At 42.4% G+C, this 23,155-nt stretch overlaps 1 protein-coding gene across 5 annotated transcripts in view; it reads right to left on the bottom strand.

Moving 5' to 3' along the window:
• The window catches only part of YLPM1 (YLP motif containing 1), a 98,707-nt gene extending 78,634 nt beyond the window's left edge, over positions 1 to 20,073 (bottom strand). For all 5 annotated transcript variants that reach the window (XR_008493655.2, XM_063651862.1, XM_054448448.2 and 2 more), the window contains exons 1-4: positions 19,025 to 20,073; positions 4,684 to 4,920; positions 2,775 to 2,954; positions 1,032 to 2,023 (exon numbers count right to left, since the gene is read on the bottom strand). Coding sequence is in view for 4 of the 5 variants with exons in the window: in XM_063651862.1 (XP_063507932.1) it covers positions 1,032 to 2,023; positions 2,775 to 2,954; positions 4,684 to 4,920; positions 19,025 to 19,897 (2,282 nt within the window). In the remaining variant the exon portion in view is untranslated. The remainder of the gene's footprint in view (positions 1 to 1,031; positions 2,024 to 2,774; positions 2,955 to 4,683; positions 4,921 to 19,024) is intronic.
• Positions 20,074 to 23,155: the final 3,082 nt, after the last annotated feature.

Here is a 23,155-nt window from a genome sequence, read left to right as displayed (position 1 = left end):
CCCAGCACTTTGGGAGGCCAAGGCAGGCAGGGAGGCCAAGGCAGGAGGATCGCTTGAGCCCAGGAGTTCGAGACCAGCCTGGTCAACATAGGAAGATCCCCATCTCTATGAAGTATTTTTTAAAAACTGGCCAGATGTGGTGGTGCACGCCTCTGGTCCCAGCCACCTGGGAGGCTGAGGTGGGAGGACTGCTTGAACCCAGGAGGTCGAGGCTGCACTGAGCCATAATTGTATCACTGCACACTAGCCTGGGTGAAAAAGCGAGACCCTGTCTCAAAAAATAATAATAATTTCCATAGAAAATTTATCATTTAGGTCAACTTGGGGAGAAAAATCTATTTTTACAAACTTGGAAAAAATGGATTTAACAGTTTTTAGAAGGTAAAGAGAAAAAACTTACACACCAGCAATTTTTTTTTCTTTCTAAATATGTTGTTTAGGCAAAACAGAAGTATCTCCTTAACTGGGGAAAATACAAAGGATGTAAGCTCCATGGGGGCAGGAATTTTATGTGTTCTATTATATTCACTGCTCTAAGTACAAGAGCAGGAACTTAAATATTTGCTGAATGGGTAATATAAAAGTCCTACTTACCTTATGCTAAATTTCACTGCCTCAAGCCAGTAGAATATTGGCTTATTCATCTTTATCTCTAACAACTAACAAATTATCTAACAAATAGTAATTGCCAATTCAATTATTTGTCAAATGAATGAAAAAGCAAAAAAAAAGATAAAGTTTAATATTATTTTTAAAGCTAATAAGTCAATACAAAATGATAAGCATTACTCCACAATACTACATTCATTCTGGATTATAATCTCTACATATAGGACAAAAGCAGAGACATCAAAGAAATGGAGGAATGTTACCTTTTCTAGATTACATATGTGATGTCTAACAAGCAGACAATGTAAGTACAAAGAGAGTATAAACACTGTATAAATGAAGCTTTTTATACCATCGAGAACCAAATAGCCTAAGTTAATAAAATAGCCAAACCAAAAAAAAGAGAAAAAAAGCAGACCTACCTTGGGCCTCTTGGACTTTCCAAGTAACTACTTCTAGGAGGATCTGGAAGCAGGCCACCTGATCTCACTGGCATGTCCTTCACTGCAGTGATTGGCTGAGATGGAGCAGCTGAAGACTCCCCAAGTCCTTGATCAGATGAGAACGAACTGTATGGCAGAGCAGACTTGCTCAAAGGAGCTTTTGAATTCACTTGTTCTGATGGACCAGCTGATTGCAATGGAGGATGGTAAGTTGTGGGTGGGGCAGAACCAAAAGACACAGGAGTAGGAAGCAGTGCTGGTCTAGCTTTCTCTGGAACTTGCGAGCTCTGTGAACTGGAGGCTGGTGGAACTGGGGCTGCTGTTAACTGAGGAGGTATCCCTTGTGGAACTCCAGGGGGAGGTATTCCTGGAGGAGGTGTAGCTGAAGACAATGGTGGGAGGGGCATGACAGGTGGAGGTGCTGTTGAAGAGAGAGATGGTGGGGGAAGAACTGGTGGTGGCCCTGCAGAAGACAGGGAAGGTGGGGGGAGAACTGGTGGTGGCCCTGCAGAAGAGAGAGAAGGAGGCATCCCTGGTGGGGGAACAGAGGTTGGTAGAGAAGGTGGCATAACAGGTGGGGGCATGCCAGGTGGTGGCACTGTAGCAGGGAGGGCAGGGGGCATCACTGGTGGTGGCAATGAAGGAGGCAACACTGGAGGGGGCATTGTAGGTAGAGGTGGAGGCATCTGAGAATATGGAACAAAAGGAGGTGGCATTGACATGTTCCCCATATACTGGTTCTTCATGTTCTGAAATGAATTGACTTTCTCCTGGAGATAGCTCTGAGTGGCTTTCATATGTCCCTGCCATGTTTTCCACTGCTTCTCATACTCCTGAAGCTGATCTTTATGAGGATAGGAATGGAGTTGTTCCTCCCATAGCTGAAACTCTCGCTCCCATTCTTGGTAAAGATGTTGAAACTGTTGCTGCTGCATCTCATAATGCCGCAGCTGCATATCTACAGACATGGTCTACAAATAAAGGGATAAAAAACTATTTAAAACCATTCATATAAGAGAATTAATCATAGGTTAAAATATTAATGAATCAAGGGCATTTGACGCTTTAGGAAATTAGAACACTAAAGACTTTGGGAGGCTAAGAATAAGTTCGTTAAGTTCTTTGAGTGATGATCATTCTTCTTCCTTCCTTTGGCTTAGACAACTTACTACAGAGTTGGAAAAACCAACCAAACAATAAAGCAAATACCTATCTTAGCAATAAGTATTTTTCAAGTTTTTAATATGGATAATTTCAAGAACTTGAAAAATGATCTGTTATTATAGATACACAGACACAACATTACCCCTCAAAGATACAAGACAAACAAGTATCTAAGTCACTTTATCTTTTACAGTATATTTGCTTAGGTTTTTTGTGATGGCTGTTTTTGGCCTTTTTGCTTATCTGTTACTGTAGTAGTTTACAGGCAAAACACAGGTTAACCTGTAGCTATATGGTAAAAATCCCCAGCTCTTAAGACCCTTAGCAATAGTAAGCTAACATCTGGCCTGGGTTGACATGATCAGGAAACTCTACTATAACCAACCCCTTCCCAGTCCCCCAGGTAATGTGGCAGATAACTACTTGGGCACCCCTTGGGAAACAACTAATTCTCAACTGTTGGTATCTTTTGTTTTTCACACTTAAATCTTTCAAGAATAACAAATCCTTTCAATGTCTTGGGGCAACTTCCTATTTGTGGACTATGGAAGCACTTGCCTGTATATGTGGTGGGGGCTGTATAATCTGCTGATACTGTTGTAGAATCTGCTGTAACTGAGTGTGCTTCTGCATTATTCCCTGATACTGGAAACCGACTCGATGCTGCTGGTGCTGCTGCCAGTGTGCTGCTGCAGCCTGCAACTGCTTTAACCTGGCATCTTCTTCTGGGTCCTCGGACTAAAGATAAAAGAAGACACATCTTTATGTAAGTCATAAAACAGCAAGCAAAAATATTTTATAAATGTATTATAAAGTCCAGAATCCCTACAACTTAGAAATATCCAATTGTCAAACACAGTATCTTCAGTTCTTTTTGGATTGAGAGCAGCTATTCTATCTTTAGATAAAACACATAGCTCTATCTATACTATTATGGATACTAATACAAAGGAGTTTATAAATTCTATAGTCTTCACTGGAATAATAATCTTATTATTCCTAAATATGACAACAATTTTCCCAGTGGAAAGTGGTCCCAGGCTGGGCACCACAGCTCACACCTGTAATCCCAGAACTTTGGGAGGCCAAGGCGGGTGGATCACCTGAAGTCAGGAGTCCAAGACCAGCCTGGTCAACATGGTGAAACCCCGTCTCTACTAAAAATACAAAAATTAGCCAGGCATGGTGGCGGGTACCTGTAATCTCACCTACTTGGGAGGCTGAGGCAGGAGAATCACTTGAACCTTGAAGGCAGAGGTTGCAGTGAGCCAAGATCGCATCACTGCACTCCAGCCTGGGCGACAGAGGGAGACTCCATCTTAAAAAAAAAAAAAAAGGAGGGGAGGGGAGGGAAGACAGGTCCCAGCTACTTGGAAGGCTGAGGCAAGAGGATCACTTGAGCCTGGGAGGCTGAGGCTGCAGTGAGTTGAGATCACACCACTGCACTCCAGCCTGGGCAACAGAGTGAGACCCTGTCTAAAAAAAAAAAAAAGTGAACCTTAAGTTATAGACCTTTTCACTCTATGAAAAATCCCTTTCTTTTTTTTGTCACTTTTCACCAATGGACTACAATATAACCATAATGGTTTGATTAAACCCTTCATATAAGGCTCTTGGGAGAACAATGACCTTTGGACCAATATGAGAACCTCCCATGTGCCAGTCACTAAGCTGAGTGACAAGAATTATCACATTTAATGCTTTAGTACCTCTGTGTGATAGCTACTATTGAATATACCCATTTTGCAGAGGAGTAAATTGAAGCACGGAATGGTTAACAAATTTGCCCAGTCACTACCGGCAAGTGGCAGTACCTGGATTATAGCCTGGGTAGCTTGACTCTAAAAGCTCATGCACTCAACTATTGCCCCGTGTTGTCACTATGAACATATGCTGGCATCTTCCTTTAGTGCTTAGAGGCACTCGATTCAGAAGAGTATCCAACTCTTCACTCAAACTAGGAAAAATTTCCTTTTCTAAACCTGATACAACAGGCCAGGCGTGGTGGCTCATGCCTGTAATCCAAGCACTTTGGGAGGCCGAAGCAGGTGGATCACTTGAGGTCAGGAGTTCGAAACCGGCCTGGCCAACATGGTGAAACCCCATCTCTACTAAAAAATACAAAAATTAGCCGGTCATGGTGGTGCGCGCCTGTCATCCCAGCTACTCAGGAGGCTGAGGCAGGAGAATTGCCTGAACCTGGGAGGCAGAAGTTGCAGTAAGCCAAGATCGCACCATTGCACTCCAGCCTGGTAAACAGAGCGAGACCCTGTCTCAAAATAAATAAATAAATAAATAAATAAATAAACAAACCTGATACAACAGACATCTGATTATTTCATAAACGCAACTTTATAGGTACTTAAAAAAACAAAAATATATATCCATTTATGATAAAAGTATACATAAATGAATCAGAAAAAAGTTAAATAATTTAATAAACACAAACAATTAATTATATGGTTACCTGGGGTTCCTCAGGTGGGAGAGGAGGTGGCACTTCCTCATTTGGAGGTGGCAATGGGGGCTCCTCAGAAGAAGGAGATTCTGGAACTTGACTGGTGGCAGGTACTGTAACTTCTTCTTTTACCGGCTCTGGTGTATCCTTTGCTACCACAGGACCCTTTTTGTGTCCTGGCAAATGAACTTTTGTCCTCTGTTGCAAACTAAGCAAGTGCTGTCGATACCAATACTGCTGCTGTTCCTACAACAGAAACAATTTTTGAGAATTCTGATTGACAATCATGTATCTCTGCAACTTGGTGTTGACAAGGAGCTATCATTATGTCTGTGTTCATGTGTCTATATGTAAGAAAAGGCAAAGCTAGACTGAGGAAGACAAATAAGTTAAAAAGATCTTAAACACAGGCTACAGAAAAATTTCAGTTCCTCCCTCAAATTTATACATTTAAATTAAACCATACATATTAATTCAACATGCTTCTGCACTCTAATAAAACACATGCTTTTGGAGGTGAGAGCCATCTTTTTGATAAATGATCAGGGTAAATCCCTTCAGTATTCACAGCTACTTATTTTTAACCTGGCTTCAGTTTGTTCAGATTTATTGACAGGGGTCTTGTAATTAATGAATATAACTGAACAGTCCTACCTCTCTTCTCTGCCTTCTCTCTTTCTCCTCTAGCGCTCCTCCCTCTTTTTTTTTTTTTTTTTTTTTTTGAGACTGCATCTCGCTCTCTCACCCAGGATGGAGTACAATGGCCTGAACATGGCTCGCTGAAGCCTCGATCTCCCAGGCTCAAGCAATCCTCCCACCTCAGCCTCCTGAGCAGCTGGGTTCATAGGCATGCACCATCACGCCCAGCTAATTTTTTTATGTTTTATAGACACAAGGTCTTACTGTGTTGCCCAGGCGGGTCTCGAACTCCTGGGCTCAAGCAATTCTCTTACCTCAGCCTCCCAAAGTGCTGGGATTACAGGTGTGAACCACTGCACCCAGCCTCCTCCCCCTTTTAAACACCTGTTGTAGCATTAGTCTACCCATACTCAGATGTACACACATATAAGAGAATATGCTGTGTTTTATTTTTTTTTTGAGATGGAGTCTTGCTCTGTCACCCAGGCTGGAGTGCAGTGGTATGATCTTGGCTCACTGCAACCGCCACCTCCCAGGTTCAAGTGATTCTCCTGCCTCAGCTTCCCGAGTAGCTGGGATTACAGGCACCAACCACCAAGCCCAGCTAAATTTTTGTATTTTTAGTAGAGATGGGGTTTCACCATGTTGGCCAGGCTGGTCTCGAACTCCTGACCTCAGGTGATCCACCAGCCTTGGCCTCCCAAAGTGCTGGGATTACAGGTGTGAGCCACCGCACCTGGCCAATATACTGTGTTTTAAAATGCTTTCTATTTATTTTAAAAGCCTTAGCTTTATCTTCTAAATTATACTGTACTTTAATTTTCTGAAAGCTTATTTTGTGCTTTCATTTAAAAATTACAACAATAAGCTTAGTATGGAAATATTAGAAAATACAGCCAATCCTCATTATTCTTGGATTCTGTATTTGCAAATTTGCCTACTTGCTAAAATTTTTTCTTTTTTTGAGACAGGGTCATCTCCCTCTGTCACCCAGGCTGGAGTATAGTGGTGCAGTTTCAGCTCACTGCCACCTCCGCCTCCTGTGCTCAAATGATCCTCCCGCTTCAACCTCCCGAGTAACTGGGACCACAGGTATGTGCCACCATCTGGATAATTTTTGTATTTTTTGTAGAGACACGTTTCACCATGGTGCCCAGGCTGGTTTCAAACTCCTGGAGTCAAGTGATCCGCTTTGGCCTCCCAAAGTGCTGGGATTACAGGCATGAGCCATCACACCCGACCTAAAATTTATTTCTAAACCCAAAATCCATACTCACTGAGCTTTCCCAGTCATTCCCAAACATGTGGACAGCAGTGAAAAACATGAGTCTCCTGACTCGTGTGCATTCCCAGCTGAGATGAAGTGCAAGGTGATGCTCTGCCTTCTTGTTCCAGCTCCATACTATAAATAAGTGTCCTTTTCAGTCTATTTAGTGCCACATTTTTCAAACTTTTGTGCTTTTTTGTTGATTTCACTGTTTAAAATGGCCCCCAGGCATAGAGCTGAGGTGCTGTTTAGTGTCCCAAGAGCAAGAAAGCGGTCTTATGTCTCACAGAGAAAATATCTGTGTTAGGTCAGCTTTGTTTGGGCAAGTGCTACAGTGCTGTTGGCCATGAGTACAATGTTAATAAATCAACAGTATGTACTAAATAAGGTTCTTTAAACAGAAACACACATAAACAAAGCTATGTGTTCATCAGTTGATGAAAATGTGACAGGAGACTCACAGGAACCTAACCCTGTATTTCCCCAAGGAGCACTGGTTCAGTATTCACTAATTCAGTGTCTGTGGTGAGTTTAAAAATCTCAAATAAAGAAAACTGACTACACAGGTAAGTAATAACTAATTAATTAAAATCAATAAAAGAAATCTCACCACTCAGAAAAAAACTACAGGAGTGTCATTATCCTAGTATTATATAATTTCCCATGGTTACAAGGTTGCATAAAGAAAACCAAAAGTTATAACACTAAAATATTCACTGATGAACTGCCCTGTATACTTATTTGACTAACAAAAGCATATGATTCTACTACAATTGTATGGATGTAGTATTTCAAGAAAGTGATGTTTGGAACTTATTACTGGCAGCTGAGGATCTGCTAGAAGTCCCACCAGTTAACAACCAAACAGTACTTTACAGTAAAAACTATAAAAGAGAATGGCCTGAATACCAAAGGTTGAAAAACAGTCCCTATAAAAATCGATAAATCCCTAAAATATTTTTTCAACATGTCAAAAAATGAAATAAAAGATGATCTATAATGTTGTTATACAATTTTCCCACAAAAATTACAGCAAAGAAACCCAATCTATAGTTTATTCTTCGTTCATTCTAAAACTTGGCTATGATTTCATTTATAACAATTCCATCAAATATAAAATCTGCTTATCCTTATCACTTTCAGCTTTGTTTATCCAGACTGGGTCTCAATCAAATGTTTTATGTTTTACAATAAACTTTTGGTTCCTGTGTTAAATGAATTCACTTTACTTGCCTATTTTCTAATCCAATTATCTCTAGATAACTAGGATTTCCTACACTGTTAATATTTTATAGTATAACCTCCCCTAATTTTCCATACACAAACAGATGCATTAAATATACATAATACATACCTTTTTCTCACCAAACATACTGATTTGTTACCTACTTTTCACTCAAAGAATGTAATTTTTCTTAGGGGACAGCTGCCTTCCCCTCTTTTTATATCCTATCTGGTAGTCAAGCATAGTGCTAGAGCACATAGTAGGATGTCAATAAATGGTTATTGATCAACTGAAGCCCTTCCCTCTCAGTCACTCATTACTATTACCTGAAACTTGTTCCAATCTATTGGGAAAAATAAATTCCATCTCATAAACTCTATCTTGACGTTTAACCCATGACTGGGTTTTTTGTTTTTAACTATTATACATATAATCAGCAGCTCCCAGGATATAATTACAGATGGTCCCTGACTTAACAATGGTTCAACTTACGATTTTTCGACTTTATGATGGTGTGAAAGTGATATGTCTTCACTGGAAACCATACCATGAATTTTGATCTTTTCCCAGGCTCAAATTATTCAGTATGATACTCTCTTGTGATGCTGGACAGCAGCAGCGAGCCCTAGGCTCCTAGTCAGCCACACATCATGAGGGCAAACAACCAATCCTCGGCCAGGTGCAGTGGCTCACACCTGTAATCCCAGCACTTTGAGAGGCCAAGGTGGGCAGATCACCTAAGGTCAGGAGTTCAAGACCAGCCTGGCCAACATGGTGAAACCGTCTCTACAAAAATACAAAAAAATAAAGGCCGAGCACAGTGGCTCACGCCTGTAATCCCAGTACTCTGGGAGGCCAAGGCAGGTAGATCATGAGGTCAGGAGATCAAGACTATCCTGGCTAACATGGTGAAACCCCATCTCTACTAAAAATATAAAAAAATTAGCCTGGCATGGTGGCAGGCACCTGTAGTCCCAGCTACTTGGCAGGCTGAGGCAGGAGAATGGCGTGAACCCGGGAGGCAGAGGTTGCAGTGAGCCGAGATCACGCCACTGCACTCCAGCCTGGGCGACAGAGCAAGACGCCATCTCAAAACAAAAAAAATACAAAAAAATTAGCTGGGCCATGGTGGCGGGTGCCTGTAATCCCACCTACTTGGGAGGCTGAGACGGGAGAATCGCTTGAACCCAGGAGGTGGAGGTTGCATTGAGCCAAGATCGCACCACTCACTGATTCCATCTCAAAGAAAACAAAACAAAACAAGAAAAAAACCAATACTCTACTGTGTACTGTGTGGCCAGATGACTTTGCCTAATGTAAACTTTCTGAGCACATTTAATAGCTAGGCTAAACTATGGTATTCAGTAGGCTAGCTGTATTAAATGTTCAACTTACATTATCCTCAACTTACAATGGGTTTATTGAGATGTAACCCCACTGTAAGTTGAAGAGTATCTGTACTTTTACTATTCAATGTAAGAAAACAGCACACTTGGCCAGACACAGTGGCTCATGCCTGTAATCCCAGTACTTTGGGAGGTCTAGGCGGGCAGGTCACCTGAGGTCAGGAGTTCGAGACCAGCCTGGCCAACAAGGTGAAACCCCGCCTCTACTAAAAATACAAAAATTAGTAGGGTGTGGTGGCACGCACCTATAATCTCAGCTACTCCGGAGGGTGAGGCAGGAGAATCCCCTGAACCTGGGAGGCGGAGGTTGCAGTGAGCCGAGATCGTGCCATTGCACTCCAGCCTGGGCAACAGAGAAAGACTCTGTCTCAAAAAAAAAAAAAAGAAAGAAAGAAAGAAAACAGCACACTGACCATGAAATAATAATAATAATAATAATGTATAATAATAATAATAATGTAGTATTAATAAAAATAATAATAATGTAGCATTAAAACACTTCCTTCTATTATTTTAATACTGAAAACATCAACAGACTTATCCTTCAGTTTTAAAAAAATTAGTACATTCTCTTTCAAGTAGAAGTTAAAAGTCCTTTTTTAAAGTTGCTTTGAAAGCATTATTAAAAGATACAAAGATGCAAACTATCTTTCACAAACTAAGCCAATGCTAAAGATATAAAGACTGTACAGGATGAAAACTGTACAGGTCGAGATTCTTTATCAGCTTCTTCTTTTATCACCTATTCTCATGCTTTGTCTTAGATCCAGACCAGGGTTAAGAACTTGTTAAGGGCTGAAGTACTTGTTGATTCACTGACAGTATGCCTTGTAGGTCAATTTCTTTTTATTTATTTATTTTTTTTTTTTTGAGACGGAGTCTTGCTCTGTCGCCCAGGCTGGAGTGCAGTGGCACGATCTCGGCTCACTGCAAGCTCCGCCTCCCGAGTTCACGCCATTCTTCTGCCTCAGCCTCCTGAGTAGTTGGGACTACAGGCGCCTGCCACCACGCCCGGCTAATTTTTTGTATTTTTTAGTAGAGACGGGGTTTCACCGTGTTAGCCAGGATGGTCTTGATCTCCTGACCTTGTGATCCGCCCGCCTCAGCCTCCCAAAGTGCTGGGATTACAGGCATGAGCCACCGTGCCCGGCCGCCTTGTAGGTCAATTTCTATTTAATATGAACCCTATAAGTAGTAACCAGATCTAATTCAATCCTAGGATAGGCTTCAGCACATTTTTGAAGCTCTGCAAATAAATAATAATATCACTCACAAATGTCCTTACTGACCCTAAGAGAAGTGTGATTATCCCTATTTTAGAAAGAAAAAAACATGCCTGAACTTGCTAATGATGCCAGCTCTTCTGAATGTCCCATCATATCAGATAACTCCATTTCATATGGGATGTTGTTTTATTGGTAGAGGAAAATCATAGTATAGGTCACATTTAAAACGAGATTGAATGAAGGGATTTCAAACATAAAGAATGTAGAACTATTGGCTGGGTGTGGTGGCTCACATCTGTAATCTCAGCACTTTGGGAGGTCAAGGCGGGCGGATCACAAGGTGAGGAGTTCGAGACCAGCCTGACCAACATGGTGAAACCCTGTCTCTACTAAAAATACAAAAATTAGCCGGGAGTGGTGGCACATGCCTGTAATCCCAGCCACTCGGGAGGCTGAGGCAGGAGAATCGCTTGAACCTGGGAGGCGGAGGTTGCAGTGAGCCCGGATCCTCACACCACTGCACTCCAGCCTGGGTGACAGAGCGAGACTCCATCTCAAAAAAAAAAAAAAAAATTAAGAATATAGAACTATTTGTCACAAATACTGTTATTAAGAAAGATGCTGCCGAGGCACGAATATCACTTGAGCCCAGGAATTCAGACCAGCCTGGGCAACATGGCAAGATCCCATCTCTATGAAAAAAAAAAAAAAAGAAACATGTTGATTTTAATGTACTCAGGAAGCACTTACTGACCACTGCTGCTAGTAATGAACTAGATACTAAATGATTTTCCAAGTGGAGAAATATAAAGGAGGTGAGTGTTTGTGTGTAATGTTTTAAAGATTAATTTTAGAAGATTACCTTCCTTATCCAGGTTATCATAAATGCCTATAAGACAATGTTCTATGCCTTATATTCTAAAGCAGGGGGCAGGGAGGACACCTGGTAAAATAATGAATTGGCTTTCCATTTTAGAAATTTATTTAAAATAGGCTTAAATATTTTTGAGATTCACATTCTACTGTAAGAATCAGGGTCACCAGATAAGCTTAGTCCCCACCTATTTTTTTTTTAATGCTCATTTACTGCATCTATTCCTCCAGCTCCTTCCCTCATTCTCTCTCTCCTTCAGTCAAACTTCTTGAAAGAGTTGTCTATACTCACCATCCCCATTTCCTCACCTTCCATCACTTCTCAAATCAATGCAATATGGCTTCAGTCACTATGAAACTGCTCCTGCCAAGGTCAACAATAATCTACATGTCAGTAGGTGAAAAAGATAACTCGCAGTCTTTATCTTGCTTGACCTCTCAGCAGTACTTCACACAGCTGATGACTCCCTCCTCCTAGAGTCTGTTCCTTGACTTTCATGGCACCGCACTATACACTATCTTGATTTTCCATCTATCACATTGGTGCCAAAGTAACTGTGGTTTTGCCATTAAAATAGCAAAAACTGCAATTACTTTTGCACCAACCTAATATGAATACCTATTTGGCCATTCTTTCATTGGTTCCCTTAGATACTGCTATTTGTGGAGCTAGGCTTAATGTCCTTTAACCTCAGTTCTTACTCTACACACACTCCTCGAGAGGCTTCATCTATTTCTGTGTCTTCAAATACCATTTTTATGCTGATGACTTATAAATCTATGTCTCCCAGATCTTACATCTAGACTCCAGAGCTATATCTAACTTCCAACTGGACATTTCCATTTGGAATCTATGTCTCAAGAACCCCAAACTCAGTATGTCTGAAACCTAACTCATCATTTTCTCCTCACCCCCAGAAATGTTCTTCCTCCTCCTCCTTTAGGTTTTTCTGTTTTAGTAAATTTGACCACCATCCACCCTACAGCCCAGCCCAGAAACCTAAGAATCAATCTTGATGCCTCCCTCTCCATAACTACTCAACCTCAAAGTGGATTCTAGCAGCTAAATATTTCTCCACTCTTCTCACTTCTCTCCATCTCAACTAATACCATCAAAGTCTAAACCACTATTATCTCTTGCCTGGATTACTTCAGTAACTATTCTCTCTAAATCACTCTGGCTCCTTCTAATTCTGCTCTCCACACTGCAAGCAGAGTGAGCTTTCAAAAATGCCAATCTGTCACATTCATCTATGTAAAATCCTTCAATGGCTTCCAACTGCCCTTAGAATAAAGTCCTTACAGGCCTTCCCTGATCTAGTTCATACCTACCATCCTCACCCTGAGCTTTCAGTGAGCCTTATTGAACTTAATTCTTTGAATTCTAACTTCTGGTTAATTTCTACTCTTTTTCTTTTTTTTTAACTGAGATGGAGTCCCACTCTGTCGCCCAGGCTAGAGAGCAGTGGGGCAATCTTGGCTCACTGCAACCTCTGCCTCCTGGGTTCAAGTGATCCTCCCACCTCAGCCTCCCAAGTAGGTGAGATTAAAAGCGTGCACCACCACACCCAGCTAATTTTTTGTATTTGTAGTAGAGACAGAATTTCACCATGTTGGCCAGGCTGGTCTTGAACTCCTGACCTCAAGTAGTCCGCCTGCCTCGGCCTCCCAAAGTGCTGAGATTACAGGCATGAGCCACTGCACCTGGCCTACTCATTTTTTTTTTTTTTTGGTCTCACTCTGTTGCCTAGGCTAGAGTGCAGTGGCACGAGAACTCCTGGGCTTAAACAATCCTCCCACCTCAGCCACCCCCAAGTAGCCGGAACTACAGGCATGCAACACCATGCCTGGCTAGGTTTTTTTTTTTTTTTTTTGAGACGGAGTCTCACTCTGTCGCCCAGGCTGGAGTGCAGTGGCGCGATCTCGGCTCACTGCAAGCTCCGCCTCCCAGGTTCACACCATTCTCCTGCCTCGGCCTCCCGAGTAGTTGGGACTACAGGCACCCACCACCACGCCCGGCTAATTTTTCATATTTTTAGTAGAGATGGGGTTTCACCATGTTAGCCAGGATGGTCTTGATCTTCTGACTTCGTGATCTGCCCGCCTAGGCCTCCCAAAGTGCTGGGATTATAGGCGTGAGCCACTGCGCCTGGCCACCTGGCTAGTTTTTTAAATTTTTTGTAGCGGGGGGCGGGTCTCACTTTGTTGCCCAGGCTGGCCTTGAACTCCCGGCCTCTAATGATCCCAAAGAACTGGGATTACAGGTGTGAGCACCCAGTCCTCCTACTTATTCTTTAGAGTTCACTTAAATATCACTTTACAGGCCCGGCGTGGTGGCTTACGCCTGTAATCCCAGCACTTTGGGAGGCCGCAGCAGGTGGATCACGAGGTCAGGAGTTCAAGACCAGCCTGGCCAAGATGGTGAAAACCCTTCTGTACTAAAAATACAAAAAAAAAAAATGGCCGGGCGCACTGGCTCACACCTGTAACCCCAGCACTTTGGGAGGCTGAGACAGGCAGATCACCTGGGGTCAGGAGTTCAAGACCAGCCTAGCCAACATGATGAAACTCCGTCTCTACTAAAAATACAAAAATTAGCCGAGCATGGTGGCAGGCGCCTGTAATCCCAGCTACTCCTGGGAGTAGCTGAGGCAGGCTGAGGCAGAAGAATTGTTTGAACTCGGGAGGCAGAGGTTGCAGTGAGCCAAGATCATGCCATTCATTGCACCCCAGCCTGGGCAACAAGAGTGAGACTTCGTCTCCAAAAAAAAAAAAAAAAAAAAAAAAAAGATAAAAATACAAAAAAATTAGCCAGGCGTGGTGGCAGGCACCTGTAATCCCAGTTACTAGGGAGGCTGAGGCAGAGAATTGCTTAAACCCGGAAGGCAGAGGTTGCAGTGAGCCAAGACTGCGCCACTGCACTCCAGCCTGGGCAACAGAGCAAGACTCCATCTCAAAAAAATAAAAATAAATAAAATAAAATAAAAACAAATAAAAAATAAAAAATATCACTTTACAAAGAGAATCCTCTTTAATTAGGTTAGAGCTCCCAGCTATATTCAATTATTTAAAATATATTTGTTCTCCACCTCCTATGTGCTAGATCCTATGCAAGGTACTGTGAATACAGTGGTAACTTAAAAAAAAAAAAAACTTGCCTTTGCCAGTTCCTTGGGGAATAATCTAGTGATATTTTATAATCCCATAGCACTCTGTACGTCTCCTCTTAATTACTTACTAAATGTCTTCTCCCTTCCCCCACAACTGAAACAAGAAGTCAATGAGGGCAGGTCCCATGTCTATCTTGTTAACCATTTCATCTCCAGTATTAACCACAGTACTCATAGTACCTGGCACATAGTTGCTAGTCAGTAAGTACTTAAACATTAAATAAATGATACCTCTAAAAACTAATCAAAGCCAACAGCTCTAACTAAATAAATAAATCAGTCCTTTAAACACATAGAAAAATTAATTATTCAAAAAGACACATTCCGACTGGGCGCAGTGGCTCACGCCTATAATCCCAGCAGTTTGGGAGGCCGAAGCAGGTGGATCACTTGAGGTCAGGAGTTCGAGACCAGCCTGACCAACATGGTGAAACCCCATCTCTACTAAAAACACAAAACCTAGCCAGGCATGGTAGCATGCACCTGTAATCCCATATACTTGGGAGGCTAAGGCAGAATTGTTTGAACCCAGGAAGCGGAGGTTGCAGTGAGCCGAGATTTCACCACTGCACTCCAGTCTGAGCAACAGAGTGAGACTCTCTCTCAAAAACAAACAAACAAACAAACAAACACATTCCATTAAATCATCAACGCTTTACCCAAAAAACTAGAAAATACCTGGAAAAATATCAAGTATTTATCTTATCTTTCCTATACCAACTATATTTCCAATCAAATATCTGTGGCAAAAGTTTTTCTTTACAGAACTCTATATAGTAACTGTGGAAGAAACGGCAGAAAAAAAAAATCACCAGGTTGCAACCTCTGTCTAATGAAATAATTTACTTAGGCAAGGTCTTTCTTCAATTGATGAACCAGTAGACTGAAACATTAGATGCAAGATTGATAGAAAGCTTTACAGTAGAGAGACCAATGGCATTACTAACAGTGGGACAATCAGGCATCAGGTGTCCCATGAGGAATGCAACACTTGCCAAAAGAAAGCTGAACTTAAATGAAGGTTCCAGAGTTAACTTCTAATTAAAAAAAAAAAAAAATGTGGAAGACAGAGGAACAAGTCAAATGTGACACCATGAAAAAGCAGACAATGCAGAATGTCAGACATTCTACAGGAAAACTGACACAGATTTTTCATCAAGTTCAAAGACATGAGGTAGAAAAAGAAAATAGGAGGGACTGACCTAGGTCAAGGGTTCTCAACAGAGGGCAATTTTGTTTCCAGGGGATATTTGGCAATGTGTGGAAACATTTTTGGTTGTCGGACTGGGGGCTGCCACTGGCATCCAATGGGTAGAGGTCAGGGACGCTGTTAAACATCCTACAATGCATAGGACAAGCCCCTCCACAACAAAGAATCATCCTGCCCAAAATGTCCATAGTGACGAAGCTGAGAAACCCTGATCTATACTAACAGTCTTTTCAGTATTCTGTTTGGACTCTGACTTGAACACACCAACAAAACATTATTTGGGAACAGACTGTGAGGACAGAAAACAACAACACTGTTGAGTCAATTTGGGGTATTTTAACATGGATGGTATCAAAGAATTATTTTTAGTTCCATTAGTACAATGAAACAATAACGGAAATCTGAACGGATCAGGTATTAGATGATACCAAGAAACTGTTAACTTTATTAGGTGTTAACAATGTGTTTATCTAAGAAAGGGTCTTGGCCGGGCATGGTGGCTCACGCCTGTAATCCCAGCACTTTGGGAGGCCAAGGCAGCTGGATCACGAGGTCAGGAGTTCAAGACCAGCCTGACCAACATGGTGAAACCCCGTCTCTACTAAAAATACAAAAATTAGCCAGGCGTGGTGGCATGCACTTGTAATCCCAGCTACTCAGGAGGCTGAGGTAGGAGAATCGCTTGAACCCGGGAGGCAGAGGTTGCAGTGAGCCAAGATTGCGCCACTGCACTCCAGCCTGGGCGACAGAGTGAGACTCCGTCTCAGAAAAAAAAAAAAAAAAGAAAAGAAAAGGTCTTTTTTTGTTTTGTTTTGTTTTGTTTTACAGAGGTACTTGACTAAGAATGTAGGGATGAAATGACATAAGATCTAAGATTTGCTTTAAAATATTTCAGCAGAGGCCAGGTGTGGTGGTTCATGCCCGTAATCCCAGCACTTTGAGAGGTCAAGGCAGTGTACTGTTTGAGCTCAGGAGTTCAAGACCAGCCTGGACAACACAGCAAAACCCCGTCTCTACCAAAAAAAAAAAAAAAAAAAAAAAAAAAAGAAAGAAAAATAGCCAGGCATGGTGGCATGCACCTGTAGTCCCAGCTACGTGGGACGGCTTGAGCCTGGGAGGCAGAGGTGCAGTGAACTCAAGACTATGCCACTACACTCCACCCTGGGTGACTGACAGAGCAAGACCCTGTCTCTATATATATATATGCAACAATAATAAAAAAGGCCTAGGTGAAGTAAACATGGCAAAATCTTGATAGCTGTTGAATCTCAATGATGGGTATATATGGGGAATCATACTTTTTTCTCTATTTTGTGTATTTTAAAAATATTTCACGATAAGAAATTTTGAATGACACATTCCAAAAACAAAATATGAATCAAAGAATAATAAATATGTAGAAGGATTGCCAGAGACTGGCACTGGCATGAAGAAATATTTATCATCTAATAAACCAACATATCCTAAGTCTAGAACATGACAACTCTCGTATTTTATTCAACAAATCCGTGAAGAGCCTACAATTTGCAAGGCACTGTCCTAGGTGCTATAGTAATAAGAAGATAAGCAAGATAATTCCTGTCTGCAAGGGACTTACAATCTGAAGAACAGAACCAAACCAGATGGGTGAGCACAAGCAGGGCTTCATGGAAACCTTGATATTTGAGATATGCTATAAAAGCAATACAACTCTAAGGAGAAACAGAAGGTTGAGGAGGTTAGGATGAATTCTAGAAAGAAGAAAGAAAGCCACAGGCTTCAAGGCTCTTCTTGATCTGGTCTATGTGCACCACAAGTCTCATTTTCCACCACTCTTTCTGCCTCTCACCAAAGAATTGCAGGCACTGAATATTCAAGACACTGAGTTCATTACAGACAAGGGTACAAAGGCAGAAAAGTAAAAGCACTGTTCATAGTAACTATACATATTAAGGCCTGATCTGACACACACACTCCTCCCAAAAAAAGCCAAAAATACAATTAATTTGTCTCTCTGTAAGGTCAGAAAAACAGTCTAGTACAATGAGAAAATAAATGTCCTATTTTGGCTCAGACTAACTCTAAGAATGTTTGACAACAAAAGTACTAAAGACTTCAGAGTGGGGTGGGAAAGAGGACAGAAAGTCTGTCTCTATAATAGAGCAATCTGGGGAAAATAAACTGGTGAGATGGTACAAATTCGATGTAAGCCAACAGAATCATTATTCTACTACTTTATTTCAGCATCCCAAGTGTTTTCTCCAGAAGATGTGCCAAGCATCATTTCTTAAAACAACTTGCTTCTGTTCTTAATTTCTAATGCCAAACCACCGTAAAATTATAATACTGCACCCCTATCTTTTGGAAATCTTTTATAGGTAAATCTGAGCGTTTATATTACAAGATTCTCTTTTTTCCTTAGTGAATCTAAGGTAAATTAGTAATCGCTGAAAAAGTGTCTACTTCAGGAAATCATAACAACTGATTTATTCTGCTTTAGTTTGACTTTCCCTCTCTCAAGGGAGAACTCGTTTATTACTGTTACCCTGTCAATTTGTCTGTTCTGTGGGATAAGAATGGCTGACTCTCACGAAAAGATATCACCAAACTTTTTTTACGTTGGCCAAATTCCAAGGCTGTTTCTTTGGAGTGAATGGTAATAACAATGAAATGCAGAAAATTGCCCATTATCTTAAAACAATCTTTAAATAATATGAGAAAAGGATGTCTGGGTCAATTCCTAAAATGGACCAATAGATCCCCAAAAGGGTCTAGGGACTCATCTATGTATTGTATATGTACCTATAAGCATAATTAGGATGGTCCTGGTAAGACAAGATTTCCATCCTTTTTCTGAAACCTCTTAATTCAGGAAGCTAACAACTATCCCTGGCCCCTAAGTAATATTTTTAAAAGAAGCTAACTGATCATAAAGTTTACAAACATTCAAGTGTCAGCCCTTGGAGAGGCCTCTTTTTCACGCTTTCTCTCAAATGGAAATTTTGGTTTAAAATACAATTTTAAAACAAGACCCTCTGCAACAAAATCTATTTGCAACAGCAACAAAATCTAAGAGGATGGTCAAAGAAACCAAGGAATGTATCTGAGAGGTAACTTTTGAGCCACCTCACCACTGTATGTAATCCACACACATCTACAAACGCTGTTTTTTTAGTAATTCACATCTAGCTAATTAAAAAGCTGAGCTGTCAGCCCTCTGACTCTTACGGAATCCTTTGGAGTGTTAGCTAGTCATTGTGTGTTGGAATTAGACTAAGCACTGGTTAAAGATCTGAGGCCTGCTCATTCAGGGCCCTCTAGGTGAAAGATGAGGTTCAGGCAGATGCTTTCTTACCTGTGGAGTCATCGTAGAGGGATCTGGCTCAGGGGCGGCTTGCTGCTGTTCAGCACTCTTGTTTTTGGCCCCACTCTCCAAAGGCTCTTGCTGGACAGTTGTCTTATTTCCAGGGGGGGCGGACGGTGGTGGTGGAGCTAGTAGTTGGGATTTAGAATGGCCCTGGGAGGGGCGGGAAGGAGATGCCTGAGAAGAGGGCAAGTAGGACTGGGAATGGCTCAAATAGGATTGCGAGGAAGAGGAGGAGGATGAGTAAGAAGGGGTGGGCGCCAGGTAGGATTGGGAAGGTGGGGACTGCGAAGGGGACGGCTGAGCAGGAGGCAGGTAGGGCTGAGATGAGGTCGGGGGGTAGTAAGAGGGTGGCGGCTGAGGTGGGGGCATGTAAGACTGAGATGGGGGCATATAGGACCCGGGCGGCACAGGCGGAGATTCAGGGGGGGATTCTAGCTCCATTGGAACCAAACCAGGAGGCCCGTCTCGTTGGTGGTGGAGCATCTGGTGTTTGTACTGCTGCTGCTTCTGATAGCTGAGGGCCGGCCCGGGTGGCGGGGGCATCGGTGGCGGTGGCGGCTGCCAGTCTCCGTAGCCGCCCCCCGGCATCACTGGCGGGGGCGGCAGGGGGGGCGGAGGAAGGTGGTGGGGCTGAAGCACGCACTGCATTTGCTTCTGGTGCATCTGCTGCAGCTGCTGGAGCTGCGCCAAGTGCTGTTCGCGGAAGCTCATGAAGCCCGAGGAGGAGGGGGCCGCGGGAGTCGTCGAGCTCGAGTACCCGGGCCCCGGCGAGGCCTCAGGAAGCGCCACTGGCGGCGGCGGTGGGACCGGCGGCGGCGGATAGTGGCTGCTCCCGCCATACCGGCCCCAATTCGGGTACATATCGAAAAAGAAGGCGCAGAGCTCGTCCTAGCGCCGTTACTCGTCGCAACCGACCTCCAGGAGCCGCGGCGGCGACGGCGACAGCCGGAACTCGCGGCGCCTACAGGCCCCGGAGCGTGTAAACGGAGCGCGCCAGTGCGCCGGCGCTCCCGAGCTGGGCCCGCGACCGGGAAGGCGGGGACGCGACTTGGGCGACTACGTCTGCGCAGTAACCACCGAGAGGAGAACAAAGGCGAGATAGAGCGGCCCTTTAATTGGAGACTCGTGGTTGCCATCGTCCTTTGGGTTCAGATAATGTAGGCGCGAGTAGAATGTTCTCATAGAACTGAAAAACCATAGAGTCTCACAGCCGAAAGAGGTGGTAGAGATCCTATCGCTCCACGGGTTCATTTTTGAATGAAAAAAAAAAAGGGTTCCATTCACAATAGCAACAATCGCAACAACAACAAAAAAACATAAAGCAACTACGAAAAACTCTAACAAGAAAGATGTAGGACTTATATGTAGAAAACTACAGAGTCATAAAGAAGCATATCCAAGTAGGATGAAATTAGACTTCAAATAATGGAGAGGCTTACCATGATCCTGGGTGAAAAGAGGAAAAATTGTAAAGATGTCAGTTTCTCCCAAATTAAATGAATAGACCTAACGCAATTCTACCCAAAAATTCAACTGGGAACAAAGCTGTGAAGAATGGAAAGGTGTTTTCAAGGCAGAGTGTAAGATTGCACCAATTCCTGCAGACATGTAGTGAGTAACATCTGCAGGAATTGTAAAAGGGGAGAAATGGAATTTTTTAGACTGTCTCAACACATATAAATCTGTGTTGCAGAATCTCAGAGCAAAAACAAAGAGCAAAAACCAGATACAAAGATGGTCTAAAGACAACCTGGAAGACAATCTTCCAAAAGTTCTCAACGTAATACCAGACATAAACTCTTACTTTAGCTTGAGTGAATCACTAAAAAGCAAAGCTAATACACTGAATTCTTTTGGGTGTGTGTGGGTGGGGGGGAGGGAGAACTGTGAGAATATTGTGTCAGTGCATCACTTGAGTAACATGCAAAGAATTGACCTTTCTTCCATCTTAGCAACCCAGATCTTCACCTCTCTCAGGAGGTGAATGTGAATGGAAAGTGGAGCAGCAAGGCATCCTTCAAAAGGAAGAGCTTCTGTTTTCAAATAGAAATTTAGTTATGTTTCTTTTAACTTTTTATTGAAGTATAACGAATATACAGAAAATTACATGTCAAAAGACAAAATTACAACAAATTTAGTTTAAAGATCTTAATTAACTTTTACCTGCTATTCTAGAATCAGGCAACGTCTCACTCTATAAAGCAGAAACAGTGTTCCAATGAGCAGAACAATCGGGATAATTTCATAGACAGAAAAGAAACGCAGAGGCAGGGCGCGGTGGCTCACTCCTGTAATCCCAACACTTTGGGAGGCTGAGGCAGGCAGATCACCAGGTCAGGAGATCAAGACCAGCCTGGTCAACATGGTGAAACCCCATCCCTACTAAAAATACAAAAAGTAGCCAAGCGTGGTGGTGCTCACCTGTAATCTCAGCTACTCAGGAGGCTGAGGCAGGAGAATCACTTGAACCCAGGAGGCAGAGGTTGCAGTGAGCTGAGATCGTCCCACTGCACTCCAGCCTGGGTGACAGAGTGAGACTCCATCTCAAAAAAAAAAAAAAAAAAAAGAGAGAAACAGAAAACTAAAAGTGGATTGTTTGTTTCAAAGTTTCTTTTCTTATAAGGTTAAAGCAGAGAGGACTTCTTTATCATGCTGGCTAAAAATGGACCGTTTGCAGACTTGGCTATTATTTCTCTCTCTCCTGGTTTATTGAATGGTCAGATAAAGATTTTAATTTTGGCATGGCAACATCAATAAACTCCATTTTGGTTTATTCTCTTGGGCCTAATGCAGGTTAGTCCAAACCCACGACTTGCTATAAATTTTATTTAACACATGTCTTAAGTATACAGCATAGTAAATTTTCACAAGCCAATCACACTTGTGAAATCAGCACCCAGATCAGGAACCCAACCCAGAAACCCTAGTTAGTTGTGTTTTTAATATTTTGGACTGACATTATCTTTTGAAAAATGTATAAATTTAGGCCGGGCATGGTGGCTCACACCTGTAACCCCAGCACTTTGGGATGCCAAGGCAGGCGGATCACTTGAGGTCAGGAGTTCAAGAGCAGCCTGACCAACATGATGAAACCCCATCTCTACTAAAAATACAAAAATTAGCTGAGCGTGGTGGCGCATACCTGTAATCTCAGCTACTCGGGAGGCTGAGGCAGGAGAATTGCTTGAACCTGGGGGCGGAGGTTGCAGTGGGCTGAGATCGTGCCACTGCACTGCAGCCTGGTCAAAAGAGCAAGACTCTGTCTCAAAAACAAAGAAAAAAAAAATATATATATATACACATGGGGTTTCACCATGTTGGCCAGGCTTGTCTTGAACTCCTGGGCTCACGTTATCCACCCGCTTCGGCCTCCCAAAGTGCTAGGATTACAGGTGTGAGCCACCGTACCCAGCTGACATCACACTTCATGGTGAAAAGTTGAAAGTTTTGCCACTAAGATAAAGTACAGACGTCCACTATCATCACATCTGTTATGAGTTGAATATGTTGAAGTTCTAACACCCAGTACTACAGAATGTGACCTCATTTGGAAATCAGGTAGTTACAGATGTAATTAGTTAAGATCAGGTCATGTTAGAGTAGAGTGGGCCCCAAATCCAATATATCTGGTGTCCTTAAAATAAGATGGCCATGTGAAGACACAGAGGCAGAGGGAGAACACTATGTGATGATGAAGGCAGAGACTGGGATTCTGGGTTTATGCTGCTACAAGACAAGGGAAACCCAAGATTGGCTGCAAACCGCCAGAAGCTAAGAAGAAGCTGGAAAGAATTCCCCTACAGGTTTCAGAGGGAGCATGACTCTGCCAATATCATGATTTCAGACTTCTAGTCTCTAGAACTGTGAAGAATACATTTCTGTTGTTTTAAGGCACCCAGTTTGTGGTGCTTTGTTACAGCAGCCTTAGGAAACTAATACAATATCTTATCAGCATTGTAATGCAGGCCCTACTGATGCAATGGGTATAAAAAGAAAGGAAAAGGGAAGGAGGGAGGGAGGAAGGGAGAGAAGAAGGAGGAAGGGAAGAAAGGAAGGAAGGAAGGAAATAAGTATTGGAGAGGAAGAAACAAAATTGTCATTGTTTACTTATATTGTGTA

This window comes from Pongo pygmaeus, chromosome 15 (assembly GCF_028885625.2).
Source record: "Pongo pygmaeus isolate AG05252 chromosome 15, NHGRI_mPonPyg2-v2.0_pri, whole genome shotgun sequence".
Classification (NCBI taxonomy): domain Eukaryota; kingdom Metazoa; phylum Chordata; class Mammalia; order Primates; family Hominidae; genus Pongo; species Pongo pygmaeus.
The sequence above is the reverse complement of the archived record's forward strand: the minus strand, read 5'-3'. Positions and strand labels throughout refer to the sequence as shown.